Raw genomic sequence first — 24,894 nt, forward strand, 5'->3', positions numbered from 1 at the left:
TCGGGAGGCTATGTTCCCCAATAACTTATTCGTGTTGTATTTGTAAACTAAACATAAATAGATTCCATACAGCAAGTCGGAAGCTAAATACATTATTATTGTTTTGCTATAAGTTGAGTTCAATAAATTTTTTATTCGTAGTGAATTTTCGTTGTTTCATTGGGCAACCTGTCACACATGAGTGTTTTGATGAAGGGGAAGGGGGTTTTTAAGATTGTTACGGTATTGCACAAAAATATATTTTATTCTTAAGTACCAAAATGATAAAATGTTAAATTTCCTTAGTGTAAATTTAGTTCTCTAAAGACACTAAATACACAAGAAAACATGAGAAGTGTATTATACAATTGTTTTTTTTTTAATAACATTTTATTGCAAACATCAATCTCTTTAAATATTGTGCTCATATAAACTGTAAAGTTTGTTCTTAAATGTTTGTCCTTAGTTCTGTACCTTTGTTTGTTATACTTCTTACCAGGGACAATTTATCTTTAAATTACTTTTAATTTTTAATAAGGTAAAAACAAATGGATCTTTATCATTGTACCATTGTAACTACCTACATCATCTACTTCCACGGATCTCAGAAATCCTATCCATGTCTTCCCACCCGTCTATACATTTCCTGTCCCACGGTGTTGTAACATTCAGCTACCGATGCATAAATTGTGGAGAGAGACAGAAAACAATCTGCAAACTATGAACTTTTTGTCATTGCCACATAAAGTCCACGTAGACTGTCTCAACCAATCAGAGAAGATTAACCAACGATCACACCCTTTGATTGGCTGTCTCTATAGGCGGACAGGGGGACGTCCATTCCACCAAAAACCAACAGTAGACAGTCTCCAGGAAGTCTTCGGTGAGGTCACCGCGTTCGGGAATCGAAGTTTTCCGTCGCAAGTGATTCGTGAATGAAGTGTTGTTTTACCATGGCCTGTTGCCTTTAAAGGCAGACTAAAATTCTTTAGTGTAGCGTCTAGTGCAACAAACCCATCAAGTATGTCAATTTTGTAATTCTTTAAACTAAAAATGTAAGTCCTGCTCGCTTACTCAGGGATAAATAATTTAAGGTTTTAGAACTTAGTTTTTCAAACTTAAAAAATCTATTCAATTTACTTTCTTGAATTTAAAGCATAATTAATATTTTATTATTTTGTTTTACATTTTTAATTTTATTAAACTCCAATTACCAATTTATTTGTTAGGATAAAGTATCATTTATCTTATTAATTTGATTATTCACTGTGCTGGTTCATTTCCCCTTGTTTAAACTGTATTAGACTTATATATATCATCATTGTATTTTGTTTGGTCTAGTTTATCTTCAATTCTTTTGAATAAATTGTAAATTCATTTAGTAACTCTAGTTTTTGTTCCCAGTCCAGGCACTCACGCAATAGCCAAAGCGAGTCAATTAACTTATCACCTATTTACTATCTAATACAAAGTCACAACAATGAGTTACACCATGCATCAATGAGTTGAAGGGCCCAAAGGTCGAGTTTACCATTGCTAACCAGGGGTTCAAGATCCTTGCTCGAGATTACATTCAGAAGATCTCCTACTGCGGGATCACAGTTTGTCTCGCTGCGTTCTAGCCTGCCCAGCCGTCCGCTGCCAACAATACCTGGGTACTAGGAGGAGCATTTCTCTACCAGTACTATACGGCATATAACATTGTAAAGAGAAGGGCCAAAAATACAAGCTGAATGGGTCAATAACCATCAGCTACAGGTCGGTTAGTGAGACTGACCCATCCCTCTCTTCTCTCGAGAGGACAAGGGTCGTACAAGACCTTCAAGAGGACGCCATGGAGGATGTCTGTGCTTCTGTCTTGTCTGTCATGACATCTAAGGATGATGATGAAAAGATCACAGAGGACAAGTCTATGTATAGATAAGAGCTAGATTATCATCCTATTCCTTTAGTGATACTATTAGTGAATGTGTGTTTTAACCTATTATATTTATTATGTACTATTTGTCATCAATATATATATATGTTTAACTGTGTGTATAATCATATTTTGAAGCTAATAAAAGGGTATTCAACCACGAGATGTCATTGTCTATGATGCAGTAGAGGCTGGGGCTAGATTTTTTATATCTATTCGAAATATCTATTTTTTTAGATATTTCTGTCACGAGGGTTAACACTAGAAGAGATAACGGGTGTGACAAAAAGTTAGATATCCTAGCTCAACTAGTGCAACAGCTGCACGCCAAAAGATTGGGGAAGAAGGAAGAGGAAAGAGGGCGAAGTGGATCCTGGGAGAACGATAGGAGTTGGTTCAATAATTCAGATTCGTTGGTTCTTAACTTTCTCTGGGAGTCCCAAATGAGCTGGTAGAAAAAAACAAGGTTTTTCAAAGTCGCCCCAAAGATTTGCTTGAACAGAAGCTAAGGCTCCATGAAATTTAAGCAATTCTTGAAAAAATGCTGAATTGTATTTGATGGAATTTTTGAACAACATAAAGAATGTTAAGTAGAATAAGAACGACACTAGGGTAGTGATTCTTTTGCAAAGAAGAGACTGTTTGGACCACATTTTACCGTTGTCCGACATGGTGCTTTTCCATATATGAAATCAATAGGGTAATAGGTGTTGAGTTCTTAAAACTGAAGACAAAACCAACTGCAACATTGCATCATATAAATTATTTAGGTATAAAATATTTAGGACATGAAATGTCAGATAACGGAACACCTGATTGCTTGAAAACTCTTCACTATAATTTCATGATTGATCTTGTAATAGCCTCAGCATATCAACTCACCGTTGAAACAGCAAATGTTGTGTACAACTCGGTGGAGGAAATGGAAATGTTGCTACAAAGGTAGCGTCATACTTTGTCAAGTAGGGATAAGGCCGAGCAATTATTAATTAAAGTTAGAGATTCCAAAAGGAGCAGACTTAGAATTTAGGTCTAGCCTTAGGTTGATTAGATTGGGGCCATTGGGGCCCAAGAAGGGCAGACTAATCAATTTTACAATTACAAGGTGGAATAGGAGGGCTAGCTTAATTCAAGAGAGGTTACATTCTAGTATCCAGAAAGCGAATATCTATGAAAATGAATGATTATGAAGGTGTAGATGACTTTAGTTCGTCATCTATTTGGATTGAAAATAAGGAAGAAGAAGAAGAACCTGTTGCAATTACGGTAGTCCAAAATAAACTCCCATTTTAAAATCCTGGGACTTATTCTGGTGCTAAATCAGAGTCTATAGTATCCTTTTTGAATCTGTATGAAAAAGCAGCGACCGTGAACAATTGGGACGATGGGAAAAAGAAAACCCACCCCATTTATTTAACAGACATGGCCTTAGATGTTTTGAAAATTTTGAGAGGTAAAATAGGTACATGGACTGGGTTGAAATTAAAAGAGAATTTATAAAAGTTTTTTTCTCCGGCTGAGTCACAGGAATTAATGTTGACCTTGCAAGAAGCGACTGACTTACAGACGTGGACACTTAGTGAATTTACTAGTGCGCGTATGAAGAAGAATTAGTGATATTCAGTAACAAACAAGTTAGTTTGGTGTACACCACAAAGACAAACTCTGCTCAGTGAGAAGTAATTTAGGATTGATCACCCTTCATTATTTACTCAAAAATATCTGTACAACTCCCTAGATAATTAAGGCGAGTATAAAGATAGGACTTTCACCATGAATGACTTCATGAAAGAATTTATAAATAAATATAAAAAATAATTTATTGTTAACACTCTTAGAACAAAGAGTTATCATAAAGGAATTGCGTACCGAATACCTTTTTGGACATTACAATTATGTGTCTAACAACATAAGTATTATATTTTAACTTCAATGTAACATACTTTTCAAATAATGACATATTCATTACAATAAGTAGATAAATATTAAATCTTAGTAGAAAAAGCATACGATTAAAATTGTATGTTACCAACAATTGTGAATAAAACAATTAAAACATATACTAATTCAATTGTTAAGTAAGTTTCAGCAATTACATTGCTGACAACAATCAAAACATCTTAGTATCAGACGAGACAATACTCCTAAACGAACTACATCTCTATAATAGCACAAAACACATTGACATTAAAAACTCATACAACACTAAACTAAACTTAGTCCAAGGTGTGCCAGGATGTGGGAAAACAACTTTCCTACTCAACAACTATGCTACAGGGGACCTCATCCTGTTTCCTACAAGAGATGCGGCAATGGACTTCCGACAGAGATACAAAACCAACCACCCAGACCATAGCCAGGCAAAATGCAATGACACCTTCCGAACCGTGCATTCATTCATAATAAACTCCACCCAACATCTCAAGAGAGGAAACACCTATAACAGGCTCTTCATCGACGAAGCCCTAATGATGCATGCCGGGAGAAATACTCTTTGCAGCCATTTTATCAACTGCTAAAGAAGTATTGCTTATTGGGGACATGAACCAAATACCATATATAAACAGAACAGAGAACCTAGAAGTTAAATACCACAACATTACATAAATAGCCACAACAACAAAAATACTAAACACCACTTACAGATGCACAAAGAGCACCACAGCCATCCTCTCAAAATTCTACAGCCAAGGAATGCAAACCACCAACCAGACAGAGAAAGAACTGGCGACACAGCAGTATCAGGGACTAGAAAGCCTGAACCTCACTCTCAACAAAAATAAATACAAATGCTTGGTCTTCAAACAAGCTGACAAAAGAGAACTAAACAAGCTAGGTTTCAGCGCATCTACGATACATGAATTTCAAGGACGGCAAGCAGAAAACATAGCTGTCATACGAACATCTGCTAAAAGAGAAGAAATTTATGAATCACAGCACCACTGCATCGTTGCTATCTCAAGGCACACACACTCATTCCTTTACATAACACCCAGCAGTAATGATAAACTAGGCCGTTGGATACAACAAGCAAACTTGCTTAGCTCCCAGGAACTTTCCAAATACCACATCAACATGGAGAAAATTGCAGATATAAAAATTAATTAAGTAAACTAGAACCTGTTCAATTGTTAATCATGTAACATTAAAGAATAATTGGACCGACATTCTAGATGATAGAAGAGTAATTATGTACATCTTATTAGTCTTGAAAATAATATTGACAATCTTACACATTATTTCAGCATATTTAATCCACACACTTAATATTAAAATAAATCTCATCACAAAACCTTAAACCCCTCAAAGAGACTATTAGCATAACTAAGAGTTACCCAGAATAAATAATTTATAATCACAATATATAATAATAATAAAAACAAACAAAAAATCTTTACAAACAGATAATATTTAAATAATTCAAAACTAATAAAACAATTAATTAACTTAAGGAGACTCGAAGGGGCAAAAGAAGACGTGAGCGACTATGAGCTATACACCACCAGCTCATTCTACCGCGACGCTGGAAGGGTCGCAAAACAAGCAACTGCGCCGATCCTCAAGATCGCGTCGCATCGCAGGAAGGGGGAAGAAGAGTCGGAACGTACATCAAGATATCCGTTCAATTCCAACCATCGCGATTGATGTATTTGCGTATCTCCTTAAGTTGTTTTCTCATTTTTATTGTCAACCGGGGGTAGGTAGACATTTTAACTAGGGGGGTGTAAGAAAGGGAATTAACCCTATACCCACGGTGCTCATCTACGCAGACACTCTGTTCACATTACACTTAGACGACCAGTTGGTGTGAACAGAGTTGACCAGTAGCATGAGCATCGATTTACAAATTCCTTCCCCAGCTGACGTGAGCTAGGTGATGACCGGTAGGGCTGACTTCCAAGAAACGGAGCTGAAGGACCTCAAAGAAAAAACGGAGGAGATTACCTCAGGCGACAGGACAACGAAGATTGGAGTATCGGAGTGCGGTCTGTGCGTGTGCTTCTGGGACAATTAGCAGTATGTAAGAAAAAATATTACTAAACTTTTAAAAGATGTAAAACAAACAAGTCATATAATTTGTTAGTTACTCAATCTTTTAAATTTTCTATTAATTTTCTTTTCTTATAAATTAATGTTGTAATTTTTTTTATTACTATTGTTCATTGTTCCTCTATGTTTTTTTCTAAGTCCTTACTTGGTGCTGTTACCCTTTGTAACCTTTTGTTTTTCTAAATTTATTTTGTTTTGTTACAAGTTGAGTCACATCTTAGCAGTCTAATGTCTCTTTCAACCTTTCACCTCTCGACTACAGCTAAGCGAGTGTAACTTTTAAGAGACCTTAATTTTAAGAGAGGCATGGGACTCACATTTTCTATACACTGACCAGCTGGACCTTAGCAGGAATGGAGATTTTCACCCATACCAGACCAGAAGAGCAACAGATTATAGCCTTCCTGCACACCTTACAACGCAGTTCAGTAAGAAACCATCCTATATCGGCCGCAAGATCATCAATGCACTGCTCCAAGACGATGAGAGGAAACACATTAAAACAGGGACTGTGAGGCTGGTTGGTGGAACGACCTGTTTCCTCAACCAAAGAATTGTTTAATCTCCTATAGAGATAGAAGACCAGAAAATACCTGTGAAGCAAGAGATCTAAACAAACATGAAGCTATTGTATTTCTTGAAGAAAATGATAATAAAGAAATTTGTCTAGGTTCTAACCATCTAGAATCATCTCATACTTCTGGACTCTGTGTCATAACTGTAATTATTGACATTAACAATGGACCAGATAAAAACCTAGAGATGGAGGCACTGGGTATCAGTCACTGCTGACTGCCAGCACCGGTAGCATTGCGCATTGTCATTGTGTGAATTTTGAGATCAGTAACTTTTAGTTAAGTTTTTAAACAGTCTACATTTTTAAATTGTAAGTCTTTTCTTCTACTCGTACATTTTTAAATCTTATCAAGTCTTAAATAAACTCGTTCAATTGTACGTCGTGTATTGTTAATCCTCGTGAGCTCCACTCACCCAAGGTGTCAAGCCCAAACTACGTAGCTCCCAACCCTACGAAGCGCCAACCTGCCACCACACTCGGTCACACAACAGCTAGTTTTCAATTCCAAACACATAGACTCACTCTTTTTGAACATATGTGACGGTCAGGCAGTTGTTGACCGTATTTTTTTAGTGTTATTATGGATAACAGCTCAAAGCCCAGAATTGGATATTGCCGGTAATATTGGCAATCGTGTCGCAACTCCGCTAGCCAGCATTGTCTTGCAATTTATTTGGGGTTTTGCTGAGTGTCCCAAAGTATTGAGTACATCGATTGCTACATCACGTTCGGTTGTTTGGATCATGGCATGGAATGCATGGCCTGATTGTTTTGCTGACATGAGGTATCATCATTCTGTGTGACGTGTGGGACCGCCAAACCTGGGGGTAGTCAATCAGAGTCGAGATCGAGGTGTCGGTGAGTGGCGGCGATGCGCTACCTTTCCCTTCCCCGTGGGTGGACATGTCCGTCTATTTCAATACTTTGATACTTTAAGTTCCCTGAACATGTTCAATTTCAAATGATTTAATCTAAATTATCTGAATTTTAAATTCATAGTAACTTATTACAAATCATTCTGTAAATTAACATAATAAATTGAGTTCTGAATTCTACTCGGCATTCGATCTTTGAGTTTCTGCCCTTCCCGTGCGTGGTCGTTACACATACACCAAAATACATGTCTATAAACATGTTTAATATTACAAAAAGTTTCACTAACAATCCAAAAAACATACTGAAATAGAAGACATTACTGTAACTCCGATAATTTTTAAATGGACAAGAATTATTTTACAAACTAATTTCATGTATGGACACATATATGTACCTGATGCTGTTCATTTATTTTATTAGCTGCATTATGGTTTCTTATTTGTTGTTTTTTGAAATGATAACTTTTACTTGACGTAAGCAGAAATAATTTTTAGTTCTGTGATTTTATTAGTTATAGTTTAACATTACCACAATTTTAACTTTGTACTTTTGAAGATGCTATTTTGAGTGAATAAAGAATTTGAATTTGCCACTGTAAATTAACAGAAAATTCCTCTCTTCTCGTATCCAGAAGTTATCCATGAGACTTACGATCCCTTTTGACCTTTCATCACCTTATTCTGTCCACCTGGTCCAACCCTTCACATCAGTCCTTTACCAACAGAGCAGGTAGAGTTCCATGACCTAGGTACCAGCCTCAATCCGAAATAGACCTTTTGAAGCCCACACACTGTCAGGGTTTACAAACTGAGTCATAACACAACACATCTAAAATAAATCCCGTCCGATGACGCTTCGAGTGACTAATGTGTTGCTTGAGCAAGTCGAGAAACCCGAAAAGGACAAATGTGTATTAGAGCAGATGAGAGTAGAGGCTGGGTCAAAACTGAAAGTATATAAGGAGAAGTCAAAAATAGCTATGAAAATGTGTTTGGTTCATTGTTGATGGTGATTTGGCTAATGATGTATTTTGGCATGATTCTTGGTTCACTTGGCTATTTTAACCTGTTTGGAAGTACACAGTCTGCTCATTTAGCTAGTCTAGATCAGGGATGAAGACATATAACAATAAGCTACCATGAAAAAAAGAAGAAAAAAAGAAAAAATTCTAATTGTAATTTGCAAATTTTTGTCTATAACAGGGAAGGAAATTAATTAGATGAGTTATTCTTTCTTTATCAGTAACATATATGTAACCATTTTTAGAGCATATTTACAAAGATTGGATTTAGTTTGTGACGATTTGATTATCAAAGGGTTAGCACGCTCTCAGAACGTTCTATGGTGTACATTCTTTGGTTTCATTTTGATTGTAATGCTGAATTTTAGGGAATAATCACTTGAATCACAAATCAAAGCGATACGAAAGAAAATTACGGAGTTCGGGTTGGTGGTGGGTTCTATTAATAAAAAAAGATTAACTGTTCTGTTGTATGTGATAAGGGTAACAACAACTGTCTTTGCGATTGAAACGAAGTAATAGAGGTGAATGAGAAGTAGTAAATCAAAAGAAAAGTAATCGTAAGCTTTTATTAGACCAAAAATTTATATGTTTAAATTTCTCTTCTGTATGTAATTTTTGAAAGTTTTGCCCGTTACTTCAGCAAGTAAATTTAATATAATGTAAAAAAACAAGCTATACAGTTTTTTTCACAATTCAAAACAATACTAGACAGTGGTGAATATTTGTAAAACTAAATAAAATCACAAGAATAGAACCAAAATAACAAAAACTCACCATAAATACTAGATTGGCAAGGATAAGAGCAATAATACTCAAGTCTATTGAAGCACAAAACATAGTAAAAGAATTTGATGCACCTGTCACTGCTTTAACACTGAGAATTAAAGCTGCAAACAAACTAACAGGAAGTAAGGAAGTAAGGTCCAATGGGTATTACACACCCACCAATGCACCTGTTGTATCCACTACTGCTACTGTCGAATTGTTTAAACATTGTGGTTGTGGTTGATACCAACAAGTACTTAAGTCTTAAGTATTGTAGTGAAAATTTAACCTATGTTTTGTTGCATTCTGTTTTACACCGAAGAGTTTGTCCTGCTTATACAGAAAATGCTGGGGTATCGTTAAGTCTGGTTTGACCACAGATTTCAAACAAAGGAATTTGGAATTCTTCTTGTTGGTGTAAAGAATATAATACCCTAGCCATATTGCAAGTAACACCAACGACAATTTTAATTTTAACCAATTTATTTAAAAGTGAATAGGACTCAGAAATTGGTTATCTCAACATAATTGTCTAAAATAACTCATTTCCAATACTACTGAACATTTATTGTTAAATTTAATTGTTTAACTACCGGTATGTTAGTTAAGAATTAATTAATTAAATTAAGAATTAGTTGTGTTGTAGATTAAGGCATTTTGATGTAATGTTTTTGTCAATTTGGTATTTGATTTGATCTGTTAATTTTTTTCCTGAACTAAATAGGGCTAAGATTTTATATGGAGCAAAATGAGCAGAATTTTTTTACTCGTAGTATAATTTTCTTAATTAGACCATGCAACCAGTGCAAAACAAATTAAATTTTGTTTGAAAAAATCTAGGTATGAATAGTTATTTTTATGACTAAGTGATTTTAGTGTAAAACATATTATACTGTTCTTTCCCTTTTTTATTGTGTCTATTTATGTTAATGGCATTTATTACGATTAGTAAAGAAACGGTCCAAACCCTCGTAATGTTACTATCTAACGTCGACCTGTTAGAAAAGATAGCCGAAAGACAAACAGTGTCTTGGTCTAATAACCAAGACGATATTGTAATCTCTTGGAATCGAACCAGCACTCTTCAGATTGAAGGCAAGCACTATTTAAACAGTTGGTTCCCAAAACAGTGTTACATAAGGTCTTTTTGTAAGATTCAGTGTTGTTTGGATTCATAGTCAATTTTTAATCTTTACGTACGAGCATTGACTATTGGAAACTGTCTGAGTGGTTATGGTGCTCGCCTAACAATCAAAAGGTCACCGTTTTGATCCTGAGAAGTCAGTAGCTTTTGGATTGTTCGAAACTGGACCCAGCTGTTCCTGATCGGTGTTTAAATAAATGATCCTTGATAATGAAATAGCTGATATTAATTAGTAGCAAAGCTACACAGATCATCTCACGCCATTCTTCACTCGTCCTTCACTCATTAAAATACGCACCTAGGTGTCGCCCCCATCTCAATGATTGATAATTAATTGATTTAAGTTGTACCAATAGTCATAGGTATCCAACGACTATCCTTGATAGGTACCAGTACTTTTACCTAGAATACATGGCCTACCTACTTAGGAAATAAATTTAAAACGTTCAAAAACCCAACATTGTGTGATTTTTTCACATTTCCTTCTAATTATGTCAGATACTGTATTTGTTAATATATAATAGTTTCATCAGCATATCTGAAAATATGCAAACCAACAACTGCTGTTCTTTAAATAAGAAGGTTTCAACTGACTACTATATAAAGATTCCCAAGAGTAGAACGGGTACACAGCTAGTGTTATATAATATTGTTTTTATCTCAGCAGCAGAATTCTTTATTTTACACAATTGGACTCGTGTTTGTATTGTTATCAACCTATTGATAATTTCTTGTTCAGCACTTTTTCCTCATCTATTGTGGATTCAATAAAAGTATGGCGAACTGTGATGAATTTGTGTCAGTGATAGATGAGTAGGGTTTAAACTTAACTGATTTGGTAAGTCAAAATGATTAGTCAACAGTAAAATACGAACTTGTATATTTTAAACGTTTCATTTTCTGTAACTGTCCAATTTTTATTTACAGATTTGCACTAAGATTGCTTAGACAAAGACATATTTTATTTGCACATAACATTCTTTACATGTGGTGGTACATCCATAGTAGGTGCATTGTCCGAATTTAAATATCATAATATAAGAAATAAAATAGTAAACATTAAGTTATAATTAACAAAATTGAATGAGGGAATTTAAATTTTTAGCTTCTAAGGTATCCATCAAATAATTAAATATGATAGGTTATTAATAATGGTGAATACATTTTTCAGTAAATTTATTGAAAGCCTTCAAGATTTTTCCCAAATTAGTCCTGTGGTGTAGCTTGGAATGCATAAAAGCTTGAAGAATTTAGGACCTCGAAGAGTCCACAAATTGTAAGTATTTTACTTGAGTTTTACTAGTTTATGAGGATAAGCAACAAGTTCTAAATATATGTAGTGTACAAAAAAAAACAAACCATAACATATAGGGAGTATAAGCATATAGGGCCCTCCACATATTACATAACATGATTTTGTCATTAATACACTCCTTCCTCCCCTTGTGATGCTGCTTAACACAAGCTTTATTCCCCCCTCCCCCCCGTTCCACTATGTAACGTAACGCTGCCAGATATTTTTAAAAAAGGTTGTGAGTAATAAATCTAGGTAGGAGAAATTTTATTTGAAGTCAAAAAAATTTGTTTTCAAGTGATGGTATCAATAAAAACAAACATCCAGAAGAAACATTACAGTATTTGAAGACAATATCTAAGCCGTTTAACGTTTTACCAATATAACGTAGTTTAAAAAAAAATCATTAATTATTGTATTCTAAACATCTCTTTGTGTAAGGGTATTTTTACTGTGACACTTATGAAAAAATTACATTTATTAACCAGTACAAAATTCAGATTGATCCTATTCGCCATCGTATTCAACCCAGGGCCATTGAATCCATTCCTTAATGTCCTTCTATTTTGGTACTTAAGGAAAAATACATTTTTTAGTGTGTTACCATAACAATCTTGAAAACCCCCTCTACCTTCCCTCGACGTAACGGTAAGCACTACTGTATCAACTGTTGTTAGTTCACCATTGTTTATTGACTTAAGTTTATCATACCTATTAATATTTATAATTTCATTTAATCCTGTAAAATGACTTTCAAATATTCTTTAAGTCAATCAAGTCTCTTTCCTTAACTTATCAGAGCATTTTTAATTATTATTTTTATTCTCAAGAAAGCCGATTTAATTTTACAGGATGTCTGAAGCATTGAAAATTCTTCAAGAACAATGTCGTGGTGCTGCCAATGCATCTACTCAAAGTTCTAAGGAAGATTTTAAAAGAATCACAGACTATGAAAGTTTCATAACGACCAGAGCAAAAAGGAGAAAACCATCAGCTTTGAGGGAAATAAGTGAGCTTAAAACCATGGTTTTTTTTAATTTTACCTAACGTTTTCAGGTTTACTGATATAAAATTGTTAGTTGCTCAATTTAACAAAAAGTAGTTCATTGAGAATCTAATAGTATAGTAAAAATAATTTTAGAACAGTAATCTAATACTACAAAATCACCACCGCCAAAAATGAACTTCAAACAAAGATTAAAATTATTACTGCAATTATTTATCCAATTATTTTTTCCAGATTTACATTTTTGTCAGTGAAAACAACATTGATCTTGAAATCACATTTACAGCAAAAACAATCAGCCAGATGCCTCCTCACACAATCAAGTTTGCGGTTGGAGTTCCGAACGTAAACACCTTCCCATTCCAAGAGGTGTCAGTGAGACTGAAAGATGGTTCCAGCTACAACATAGACGGGGAAGATTTAGAGGCAGCTCTGCAATACATGCCTTCCTCTGGGTAATTCTAGAGCTTATTTGAGGAACTTTTCTTTATTTTAGGAAGACAATAGAGTGATTTTTGTGTTGTAATCTTAAATTTTGTATATTTTTTAAAGTAGTTAAAGTATGTGATTATGGTTCTCTATTTGATCAAAGAGTAAAAATATGACTCTTTTTTCTTTCTATTATATTCTTTCCTCCCCTAACTGAACAAAGGGGAGGAAAGAGGAGACAATATCTTCTATTGACAAGTAAGCTTTGATTTGAAATTATTTTTTATCATCGCATTTGTGATAGAGTGCATCTAAAAACATTGGTTTTTTTTTATACAAACTCTCTAGGAATGCAATATCCTAGTTTTGGCAACAGTGTTAATATTAAAGCCAAGCCCGCTTTAGTAACCTTGGCCCAGGGATGGAATAAGTTTTATGTCTGTTGCCTGTTGTGGGTGCGAGGAAGAGAAAATTCTAAGGGTGTAAGGATGGGTAGAGGGGCGCCAAACCTCTCTGGCCAGTAGCATGTCACATAAAATCTGCCGGTCTACTTAAAGCCAAAAATTAATCAACTACGCTAGTAATAACATTCGCAGAGCCTTTGATCCGTTATCTCTGAGACTTGTACCCAAGAGATGTGCTTCTCTAGTCTATCTGTATATTAACCCTTTGAGGTCAAATTTTTGTTCATTTTTTGGCAATTATAGGTTGCCGTTTGAGCAGTCGGGAAAATAGTGGGTGGGGACCACTCGCCATTCGACCGCAAAGGGTTAAAGTTTATAAATATTAAGTGTTACTACATTCAATAGATTTATGAAATGTCTCATCTCATCAAATAGAAACACAGACTTTATTCCACAAGACAACACGAAAAATTTGTTTTTTACGTTTACACAGTGTGTGACACTATAATATCAACAACAATACCCTTGTAATCTAAAAATACAAAATATAAATTAAAAGCTGGTTCAAAATTTGATGTGTCACTTTAATGAATTTAATGTGAGTTCATCTACATCACCAACAATAGACATCATATCACCATCAGGCAGCAAGTGAACATGCAACCAACGACAACAAGACTCAACGATATATAAGGGGCATTTTAAACCTCAGTCTAAGTTGGTTAAGTCAAAAAGCTTTCAAGGGAAATGGGTTCAAGCCCATTAAAGGTTTGTGAATGCTGGGAATTGAACCCGTCCCTCCGCACCAAAGTCCCGAACGCTGTTCACTAGACTAACATTACAACCAATTCACCACAGTCAAAGCAGCATGGGATGACCAATGCTGCTATACATACCCAATGGTTTCATCCTCTGAAACATCACTGTTAGTGTACCAGTACTGTTAAAGGTTTTTCACTCATATTTGTAATTTTTCACCATCAGCAGCTGACTGCATCTGACGATTTTGTGCCATATAACCATCACTTCCGATAGCGCCTCAAAGCCCAAAAACTTTATGTTGTTTTATATTTCAATCTCTGTAATGTTTGACACCTATTCTGTACTCTATGCTCAAGAATGAAGTACTCTGATTCTGATTCTGTGCTGTGTTTATTAAGTTTTAATTTGCAACTTTGTCTAAATAAACACCCTCAATACATCATGGAACCTTTTAAACGTATTCAATGTAGGAATGGAAATGAACAATTGGAAATCCTCTTAGAACCTCCTTTTGGAACTCAGGTACTACATGATGGAAATAAACACTTACGTATACTCCTTCAAACAAAACTATACAAGAAACTCTATTCATCTCTGACTGCCGATAAACACGGAATCCATATTAGAACCTCCTCTAGATGGAATCAACACATCTAATATATCAGAACCTCATGCAAGTCCTTGATGAAATGCTTGATGAAAATACATGACTTAAAAACCTCTTAGAACAGTTAGAGGAAGGGGTAGAGAAAGTATACACTGTTGCCTTATCAGTGATCAAGCTTACACAGGATGAATGTACCTCCAAACCTTCTCCAACCCCCAAAGATAACTAATGGAAATCAACATCACAATATCATTGAATTGAGTAGGCCTAGGTATTTATTGTATTTTATTATGGAACGATATTGTGGATGACATGTTTAGAATTTGTTAATCTCTTATAATGGTAGAAGAAAATACCTGTAAAGCAAGAGATCTAAAAAACATGGCACTATTGTATTTCTTGAAGAAAATAATAATAAAGAAATTTCTCTAATGTCTATTGTCTATTATAAGCATTTTTGTAATTGAAGAAACACCAGTTACTGCTATAAGCATTGTAACGCTTATTTTTGTGTCAATAAATTTATTTGAATTAGATCAGACCCTCATTATAGGCCTACATTAGTATTTTTTTTTTTTTTTTGTAACATGTGACTCATGGCCTCATGCACGCCCTCGATATATTGCTTAGTACAAATAAACCACTTTAAAACCTCTTGGAACCTACTACAAGAATTCCATTTCAAGATCCCTAAACGTTAAAAAAAAACATCCAATGGCAACTCCACGTCCACCTCAAATCATTGAATGCTATTCAGCAGTTAACATCACAAATCCATCAACTTCATTGTCTGGTAGCTTTAGATGTACCAGAATAACTCCAAACCTGAATAACTAAAAACGAAAGAATTTCCCTTACAAATGCAGGCAGACGAACAATTGGAAAGAGACTCGTTCATCAGATAGTAGTTCGCTCATGCGAGTGGACTACAAAAAGTTCAGACAACTGAGGATAAAGATAGACATTTGAGTATACAACCTTTCTCAATGGTACACTAACAGAGGTGTTTCTTTGAATATAAATTGCAAACAGTAAAATGTCTGCATTGGTTAAGAGTAATAGTAATTTATTAATATTCAACCCTTTGCATATAAAGGTTTAATTAAAACAACAAATATAATATATATATCTTTATTACTTTAAACAATATTATTATTATACAATATTTAAATATTTACATTCAATATAATACACAAAAACAATATTCTATTTAAAATCTATATACATATTATAGTTTTACTTCATTGTGTATTATCCATTCCCTCATTAAATTGACATTTTCAAAAGAACTTGTCTTATTAGGTTTATGATGAATACAAGTTGTCAATGGTTTTTATGTAGATCTTAATAAATTTAAAGATGGGCAACTGTAGTCTTCTATGTTTAAAATCCTCTTGTCATGAATTAAGTTTTCAACAATTGTCTGTTTTTCTAGTCCTTTAACAAATATTTCTTCAAAGTCATTGGTACAGATTTCAAATATTCTTCTTACTTCTTTATAATTAATGTAACCATCCTTCCAGTTATATCCATGATGTTTATTTTCAAGCCAGTTTGCAACTTTTTGTTGGTCTTTGGACAGTTCAAAAAAATTATAAGGTGGTTTAAATGTAAAATTTTGAATAATTTTTAATGTAAATGAAAGAAATACAATTTTCCTTAATAACAAAATCATTAAATTTACCTCTAAACCCTTGAAGATCAACAATAACTGACTTGGAGTACATTCTGTTTACTAAATGTGTAAAAGTGTTGGTGTTCTTTCATAGTCAGCAACATGAGATATAGCATGTACCTAAATGTACACTATATGATAACATCTAAAATATAACCTCTATTATGGTGTATTCACCTTTTTATCTCTTTATCTGGTTCCTTGGTGGTCCATTGTCAAGAGGATTTCCAGGTCCTAGGTAATTGAAGCTAGGTATAGTGAGTCCTGCAGATGGTCCAAGTCCAGAATCCTTTATTGGAACACCTGGTGATAGGGGTTCATCTTCCTTCCCTCTTCTTTGAATGAAGTCGAGGACGATCCGTAAACCACGGTCTTTTGTTTCTTTCTTCTAGATCACTGTTCACTCTACCACGTTTAACACTAAGCACAAGTCCTAATGTCTTATGTCTCTCTGCCATAACCCCTAGACCAACACTTATATGTCTTTTATTCTACATCTGGCCTTTTACGTGATCATCTGAAGGCCTGTGTATACACAATATTTAGTAGTGATATACCTTGGACAGAAGAGCATTAGAACAGTTAATTTTATTATATAATCAAACGTGACTTTAGGTTAAACAAAAGGTGATTGCGTTACACTTTTAAAAACATGTTATATTACCACCAAAATCAATCAATCAATACATCAATCAGTAATCAGTCAATCTAACAGTCAGTAATCAGTTGGTGTAAAACAAAGGGAAACTCATAATCTTTTAAATAGTTTTAGCACCAAAATCAGTCAATCAATATATCAATCAGTAATCAGTCAATCGATAAAACCAATAACAAACAGTAAATTCAGCCGATCAACCCTTCAAGCCACAACCCCCCTTAAGTAGTGTGTGTGTCGACGCCACATCCACTCCATGGATAGAGGAAATATGGAATAATGCAAGCAGAGGAACGATAATTGGAAAGAGACTCGTTCATCAGATAGTAGTTGCAAGTGGACTACAAAAAAATCAGACAAACTGAGGATAAAGATAGACATTTGAGTATACAACCTTTAACACTGGTACACTAACAGTGGTGTTTCTTTGAATAGAAATTGCAAACAGTAAAATGTCTGCAAGCTGTCAGTTACATTCCCAGAAGGTTGGTAACAGAAATTTTCAGTCAAATTTTGTTCACCCAGATGTTTTTCTAGTTTGGGACATTATGTACTTAACTATTAAGAGACAATTACAGTGAATTTTAAGACATTAATAAGAGTAAAGTAAACTTACAATATTAAAGAGGACCAGAAAGAAACTGAAAGCATTAAGATTGCATCTGAGGATGCGGACATAATTTTACGTCTTCCAGAACCAAGTACCAAATAAAAAGAGACTGTTGTTGTAACTATATTTGTTATAAAAAAAATTTTTGGAAACGCATAAAAAATAAAAGCAGAAATTACCCTCACACAGTGCAGGCAAAGGAACATTTGGAAATAGACTCATTTACATGACAGCGATCTGCGATCTGCCCATAAGAGTGGACAACACAAATACCTAAACCAGCAATGGACATCACCAGCAGGCAGTGATGCCGCTATACGTCCGCTGAGGTTAAATTGCTCTACCCTATTCACTCAAATTCAATACAAACAATTCACTCCACTTGAGTAGAAAACCTAACACTGGTACACTAACAGTGATGTTACTTTGAACAGAAATATAAAGGCTTTGGAGAAAGCAAAATATCTGCAAACTGTCAGGTACATTCTCAGAAGGTTGGTAACTGGAATCGGTAGTCATCTCTTGTTCAAACAGCATTGTTTCTAAACATGTAACATGTTTAACAAACACATCGAAAATTGCAGTCGCAAAGTACAGCAGGATGAGAAACACATGGAAAGAGACTTGTTTATCGGCTCTCAATTCGCCCATGCGAGTTGACAAGAAAAATCAAAACGGAACAAAACTACACAAATAGTATATATTTTAATATGCGACCCTCTGATACACTAACAGTGATGTTTGTTTGAATAGAAATTGGAGAAAATTAAATGTCTTCAAGCTGTCAGTCACGTTCCCAGAAGGTTGGTAATAAATATATATATTTTCAGTCAAATTTTGTTCAGCCATATTTATTTCCAGCCTAGGACATTATGTACTCAACTCTTAACACATTGAACCCTATGGCCAAGTATAGGTCAGGGTGCCGCCGATGCCGTTGAGAACGAAGCCCGAGTATAGATCGGGCATCATTTTTTCATATTTTTTGAATAAATATATTTTTTTTTTATTTTTATTTTTTTATTTAATTTTATTTTATTTTAGGCCTAGCATTATTATGCTATGTATATATTATTATTGTATTATATATTATGCTTTAATACTTTTAAAACTTTATTGTGAAATGGCAAAAATATCGATATAATATATAATAATGTACAATATAATTATTTCCTTTAAAATATTTTTTTTAATTTTATTTGGTAATAAGGATCAAATGAACCTATTAATGTATGCATAAAAAATAAATAAAAACATTGGGATCAATTTTATATGAACTCTTTCAGACTAGCTATTTCAGACGTAGCTATTTTTCTATTTTTTATGTTTATTGTTTTTTTATAAAATAAATAAAGAAAATAAATTTCTTTAATAACCCTATAACATATTATATTTTCTTAATACTCTTGTTTTTTTCTTTAAACTGATGTATAGATCGTGGTGTTTAAATAAAACTTAAAAAGTTTGAAATGTTTGAATTAATACAAAAATGCCCAGTATATATGCATATAAGCCCTGTTAGGGCCCTTAGGGCTCAATGTGTTAAGAGACAATTACAGTGCATTTTATGACATCAGTAAGACTAATGTAAAATTACAATACTACAGAGGATGAGGAAGAAACCATTAAGATTGCATCTGGGGAAGCGCCGTAATTTTTCTTCTTCCAGAACCAAATGCCAAATCAAACAAGACTGTTGTTGTAATTATTTTTGTTTTATTTTTTATTGGAAACGCATAGACAATAAAAGGAGAAATTACCCTCACACAGTGCAGGTGAAGGAACATTTGGAAATAGACTCATTTACATGACAGCGATCTGCCCATAAGAGTGGACAACACAAATACCCAAACCAGCAATGGACATCACCAGCAGGCAGTGATGCCGCTATACGTCCGCTGAGGTTAAATTACTCTACCCTATTCACTCAAATTCAATACAAACAATTCACTCCACTTGAGTAGAAAACCTAACACTGGTACACTAACAGTGATGTTACTTTGAACAGAATTATAAAGACTTTGGAGAAAGCAAAATATCTGCAAGCTGTCAGGTACATTCTCAGAAGGTTGGTAACGGGAATCGGTAGTCATCTCTTGTTCATCCAGCATTGTTTCTAAACATGTATCATGTTTAACAAACACATCGAAAATTGCAGTCGCAAAGTACAGCAAGATGAGAAACACATGGAAAGAGACTCGTTTATCGGCTCGTGTATACATATATATTTTTATTGTATTAAATATTATGCTTTATTAGTTTTAATACTTTATTGTGAAATGGCCAACATATGTGTATAATACATAATAATGCAATATATCAAATAATTATCAGCATTGTTCATAAACATGTATCATGTTTAACAAACACATCGAAAATTGCAGTCGCAAAGTACAGCAAGATGAGAAACACATGGAAAGAGACTCGTTTATCGGCTGCCAATTCGCCCACGTGAGTTGACAAGACGAATCAAAGCGGAACCAAGCTACACAAATAGTATATACTTTAATATGCGACCCTCTGATACACTAACAGTGATGTTTGTTTGAATAGAAATTGGAGAAATTAAAATGTCTAAAAGCTGCCACTTACATTCCCAGAAGGTTGGTAACGGACATTTTCAGTCAAATTTTGTTCAGGCAGATTTATTTCCAGCCTAGGACATTATGTACCGTACTCAACTCTTAAGAGAATTACAGTGCATTTTTCAACATCAATAAAAGTAATGTAAAACTATAGTTTAACAGAGGACAAGGAAGAAATCGAGACCATTGAGATTGCTTCTGAGGAAGCGCCGTAATTCTTCTTCTTCCAGAACCAAATACCAAATCAAAAGAGACTGTTGTTGTAATTATATGTTGTTGTATATTATATTTTTTATATTAACCAAGCTATAAAAAATGTACATATGCAATAAAAATAACTATTTTAGAACCTCTTAGAACCTTCTTTAAGAACTCTATGTGCCATTTGATGGAAATAAACCCTTTAAAATACTCCTTCAAACACATCTCCAATCATTGAATGCAATGTATTGAATGTGTTGTTAATTAAATGTTAATGATAACTTGACCTATAAACTCTTTCAATACATCATGGAATCTCTTAAAAGCCCACTCAATGGAAAAACTATTTCAAAACCTCTTAGAGCCTTATCCCAGAAGTGAATATCCAACATCTGAAGTTAAATCAATGGAAATTAACACCCTCAATATGTACATGAATCAAAACTCATGCAGTGATTGTGTCCTAAGCTTCAAAATAATAGATGGAAAGGAGATCTACACTTGTGATTTATCCAGCATCAAGAAATATACTCACAAGCCATCAACACCATAAATGGTTATCAGAATCTTATTATATCAGCACTTTATCAAAACATGTGACTCATACAGAAGAAAAATGACTCGAGACTATTAGCATGTATTCTATGACAATTGTTGTAAATGTATTATTTTTAATTGGAAAAGTAACATTAAAAAACCTGAAAACCAAGTACAGGCGGAGAACAAATGGAAAGGGACTGGTTCATCAGATGCCAATTTGCTCATGCAAGTTGAAAAAAAGACAACTGAGGATAAAGAAACAACCTTTAAGTATACAACCTTTAACAGGTACAACACAGTGGTGTTTCTATGAATAGAAATTAGTGAATGCAAAAGGTCTGCAAGCTGTCAGTTACATTCCCAGAAGGTTGGTTAAAGCAATCGGCAGTCATATCTTGTTCAGTCAGCTTTGTTTCCAAAAAATGTTACTCATGCAAAAAAACATTACGTACTCAACTCAAAAGATACTATTGTTATAAATATATTTGTTTTGATAAATTGTTTACAACCAGGTACACAACAAAAAGAAGTCTTTGTATTAATTTATAGAAATTATGACGTTTAGTAGGTATTTCAACGTCATGCAAGATCTCAATAAACCACTTAATGAACAGAAACAGTCTCAATGCTCCTCTCTACAGCACTGCTAGAACTCACTGTACCACTTAATGGAAATAAACATCCTCAATACTTATGAGAACCTCCTGCAAGAATTTAACGAACCCCTTAACTAACATAAACACTATCAATATTCCTTCTTGCCATCGGCTATTATTATACCCAATAAATTCATAAATATGTTTGTTGCATTTAATCTCATCACACCATTTCATAACACCTACTCCAGTTTATAAGTACCTAACAATAAATAGATATCAAACATACTCGTAAAAAGATACAAGGATCATTGGTTGATATAGTTCAATTCTTTGTCTAAAGAACCCCAAGTGCTAATTTCCTCAAAAAGCATTAAGAAATAAAAAAGCAGAAATAGGAGAGTAAATTTCCAACATTTTGAACACCATACTATCAACCATCAAGATGTGAACAATAATCTAATCAACAGTATTTATAGCTAAGATTAGAGTGGTAACAGCAAACAATCACAATACTGGCTGTTGGAAAGACCCCTTCTACGCTGAAAAAGAATTCATCCAAATATGACTTTAAAATATGGTCTGTTTTTGTAATCAACATACCAACCATGTTACCTATTAAAACCACTAATTGTAAATATCCTATGCCCCTGTACTGTTCTCAATGAATTTGTAAATTATATTGTCTATTTACAGGCACACTAAGTTAGTGCGGCAACTCCAAGAACTGCAAGACAAAGCTCATGGACCACAAGACTGGTCAAACACTGGTCTGGTAGTGACTTGTGGTGGCAGTGAGCCCATGGCCTCAGCCTTCGACCTTCTGTTGGACGAGGGTGACCCGATCATCATTCCTATACCTGTGTACCCTGGCTCAGCTGACGCAGTAAGTGTTCAAACAAGGTCCTAGGCTCTTCATAACCTGTTGTCAAGCATAAATTCCCAAGAAAGGTTGTCTTCACATTGGCTGGTGTGTTAAACAAGAATTGTGGGTGTTGTGGTACCACTGCTAGTTTTAAAGTATAGCTTGGCAGTATTAAGGGTTGTATCAGTGAGAGGTAAGCCTAAGTAAGCTTGGTTCATGACCTGTTATTAGAGATTGCAACTGCGAGCTAGGAAGCATCCTGGGGGTGTTTGTGTAAACTAGGAAACACTAAATCTGAATAGTTTGCATTCAGTATGACGTCATTGTAATTTTTGATGAAACTACAAATAAAGAATATTTGATTTGATTTGATCCTGTAGCTGATTTGGCTGGTAAATAGTATCACTTACTTACTTACTGCTTACTGCCGTGGCTCTTGGTACCCAAGGAGGTACTTTGCCTCGCCAACACACTGCCTCCAGACTGCACGATCCATTGCTTCATCCTCTCTTCTTCCCATTCTTCTCAGATCTCTTCTCACTTGATCTCTCCACCTCAACTTGGGCCTTCCAGGAGGTCTTCTACCCTCGGGATTGTTGTTTAGGGCGTTTCTCACTAAGGATCCCTCTTCCTTTCTTAACACATGGCCTGCCCATCTCAATCTCCTACTTCTCACCTCAGCCACAATATCTGGGTCCCTGTACAACTCTCTCAACTCCCTGTTGTGCTTAACTCTCCATTCTCCGTTTTCAAAGGTTGGTCCAAAGATTTTCCTTAGAATCTTGTTTTCGAACACTATAAGTCGTTTCTCAGTTCTCTTGCTTATCACCCAATTCTCTGAGCCATATAGTAATACTGGTCTTATTATAGTTTTGTATATACGGATTTTAGTTTTCTGTGAGAGTAGGCGAGAACTCAACAATTTGTGGCATGCCGATAAACTTTTATGAGCTGCATTTAATCTTTGCTGAATTTCAGAGTCTTCCTCATTATTATCTGTCAGCATTACTCCTAGGTAAGAGAAATTGTTTACTTTATAAAATTTGTGTCCTTCTATTTCTACATGATTCTTATTATTTAATTGGATAGCTCTTCCACATTCCATTATCTTGGTTTTGTCTACATTGATATTTAAGCCAACTTTTTTAGTGTGGTTTATGAGTTTTGAGACCATAACTTTTAGTTCTTCTTCGTTTTTGGCCACAAGTGCCACATCATCTGCAAATGCCAGGATATTAATGTTGGTTCCCATAGTAATTCCAGCTTCTAGCTTTTGTAATTCTTGTAGAGAGTCTTCCAGAGCTAGGTTGAATAACAATGGGGACAAACCATCTCCTTGTCTCACACCAGTATTTATATCAAAATCCTCTGAGAATTCTCCATTGACTTTAACCTTGCATTTAGATCCTGAAACAGTTGACTTTGATAGATTTATTAACTTTTTAGGTATTCCATACTTTTCCATTACTTTCCAGAGTTTTCCCCTAGTGATCGAGTCGTATGCTTTGGAGAAGTCAATGAAAAGGCAGAGAAAGGATTTGTTGAATTCATAATATTTTGCAATTGCCTCTTTCAATATAAAAATTTGATCCGTGGTTGATCTTCCTCTTGTGAAGCCGGCTTGATGGTCTCCTATGATATTTGATGTATACTTCTCTAGTCTTTTTTGTAAAATCTTTGATAATACTTTATAGGTGCAGTTAAGGAGGGAAATTCCTCTGTAATTGGTGCATTCTTTTTTGTCTCCTTTCTTGTGAATGGGAATGATAACTGCTTCCTTCCATTCATTCGGAATCAATTCGTTGTCCCAAATATCAATGATCAGTTTGTGGATCTCCCTTGCCAGTTCTGTGCCTCCTGCTTTGATTACTTCCGATGGGATAGAGTCCTCCCCTGGGGCTTTATTATTTTTCAATTCCTTGATGGACGTTTTTACTTCTTGAATTGTTGGGTATGGTACAATTGGATCTACATTCTGGTACACTTCCTCCTCTTCTTCTTCTTGTTCAGACTGTCTTACATTCAAAAGATCTTTAAAATGTTCCTGCCATATTTGTAGTCCTTCTTTGTTCTGCACCACCAGTTGTCCTGATTTGTTTTTAATCCCATATGGCATTGGACTGTATCCCTTCCTAAAAAATCTTATTGATCGGTAGAAGTCTCTACTGTTGTTTGCTGTCCTGTCTTGTTCAGCTTTCTCTAAGATTTGGTTTACCCATTCTCTTTTTTTCCTCCGAAGTACCTTTACTGTCTCTCTTGAGATTTTTGTGTAGTTTTCTCTATCTCTTTCTTGTTTCTTATTGAGCCAGACTTCTTTTGCTTTTTTCCTTTG

General features: G+C 34.6%; 2 protein-coding genes across 3 annotated transcripts in view; one reads left to right on the forward strand and one right to left on the reverse strand.

The window, feature by feature from the left end:
• The window catches only part of LOC128987078 (CD151 antigen-like), a 56,097-nt gene extending 46,824 nt beyond the window's left edge, over nt 1-9,273 (reverse strand). Inside the window, exon 1 of the mRNA XM_054407770.1 lies at nt 9,199-9,273. Coding sequence (XP_054263745.1) covers nt 9,199-9,261 — 63 coding nt within the window. The 5' untranslated portion in view covers nt 9,262-9,273. The remainder of the gene's footprint in view (nt 1-9,198) is intronic.
• Nucleotides 1-24,894, forward strand: part of LOC128987077 (kynurenine/alpha-aminoadipate aminotransferase, mitochondrial-like) — a 59,383-nt gene that overhangs the window by 23,398 nt on the left and 11,091 nt on the right. Inside the window, exons 1-5 of one of the 2 annotated variants that reach the window (XM_054407768.1) lie at nt 11,073-11,171; nt 11,505-11,609; nt 12,479-12,636; nt 12,920-13,088; nt 22,394-22,583. In XM_054407768.1, coding sequence (XP_054263743.1) covers nt 11,563-11,609; nt 12,479-12,636; nt 12,920-13,088; nt 22,394-22,583 — 564 coding nt within the window. In that variant the 5' untranslated portion in view covers nt 11,073-11,171; nt 11,505-11,562. Of the gene's footprint in view, nt 1-11,072; nt 11,172-11,504; nt 11,610-12,478; nt 12,637-12,919; nt 13,089-22,393; nt 22,584-24,894 lie in introns of those variants that run through there. The other variant, XM_054407767.1, reaches the window with a different exon arrangement.

The sequence above is a fragment of the Macrosteles quadrilineatus genome, unplaced genomic scaffold (genome assembly GCF_028750875.1).
Source record: "Macrosteles quadrilineatus isolate MER2022 unplaced genomic scaffold, UCM_ALF_1.0 Scaffold_2__2_contigs__length_208266976, whole genome shotgun sequence".
Classification (NCBI taxonomy): domain Eukaryota; kingdom Metazoa; phylum Arthropoda; class Insecta; order Hemiptera; family Cicadellidae; genus Macrosteles; species Macrosteles quadrilineatus.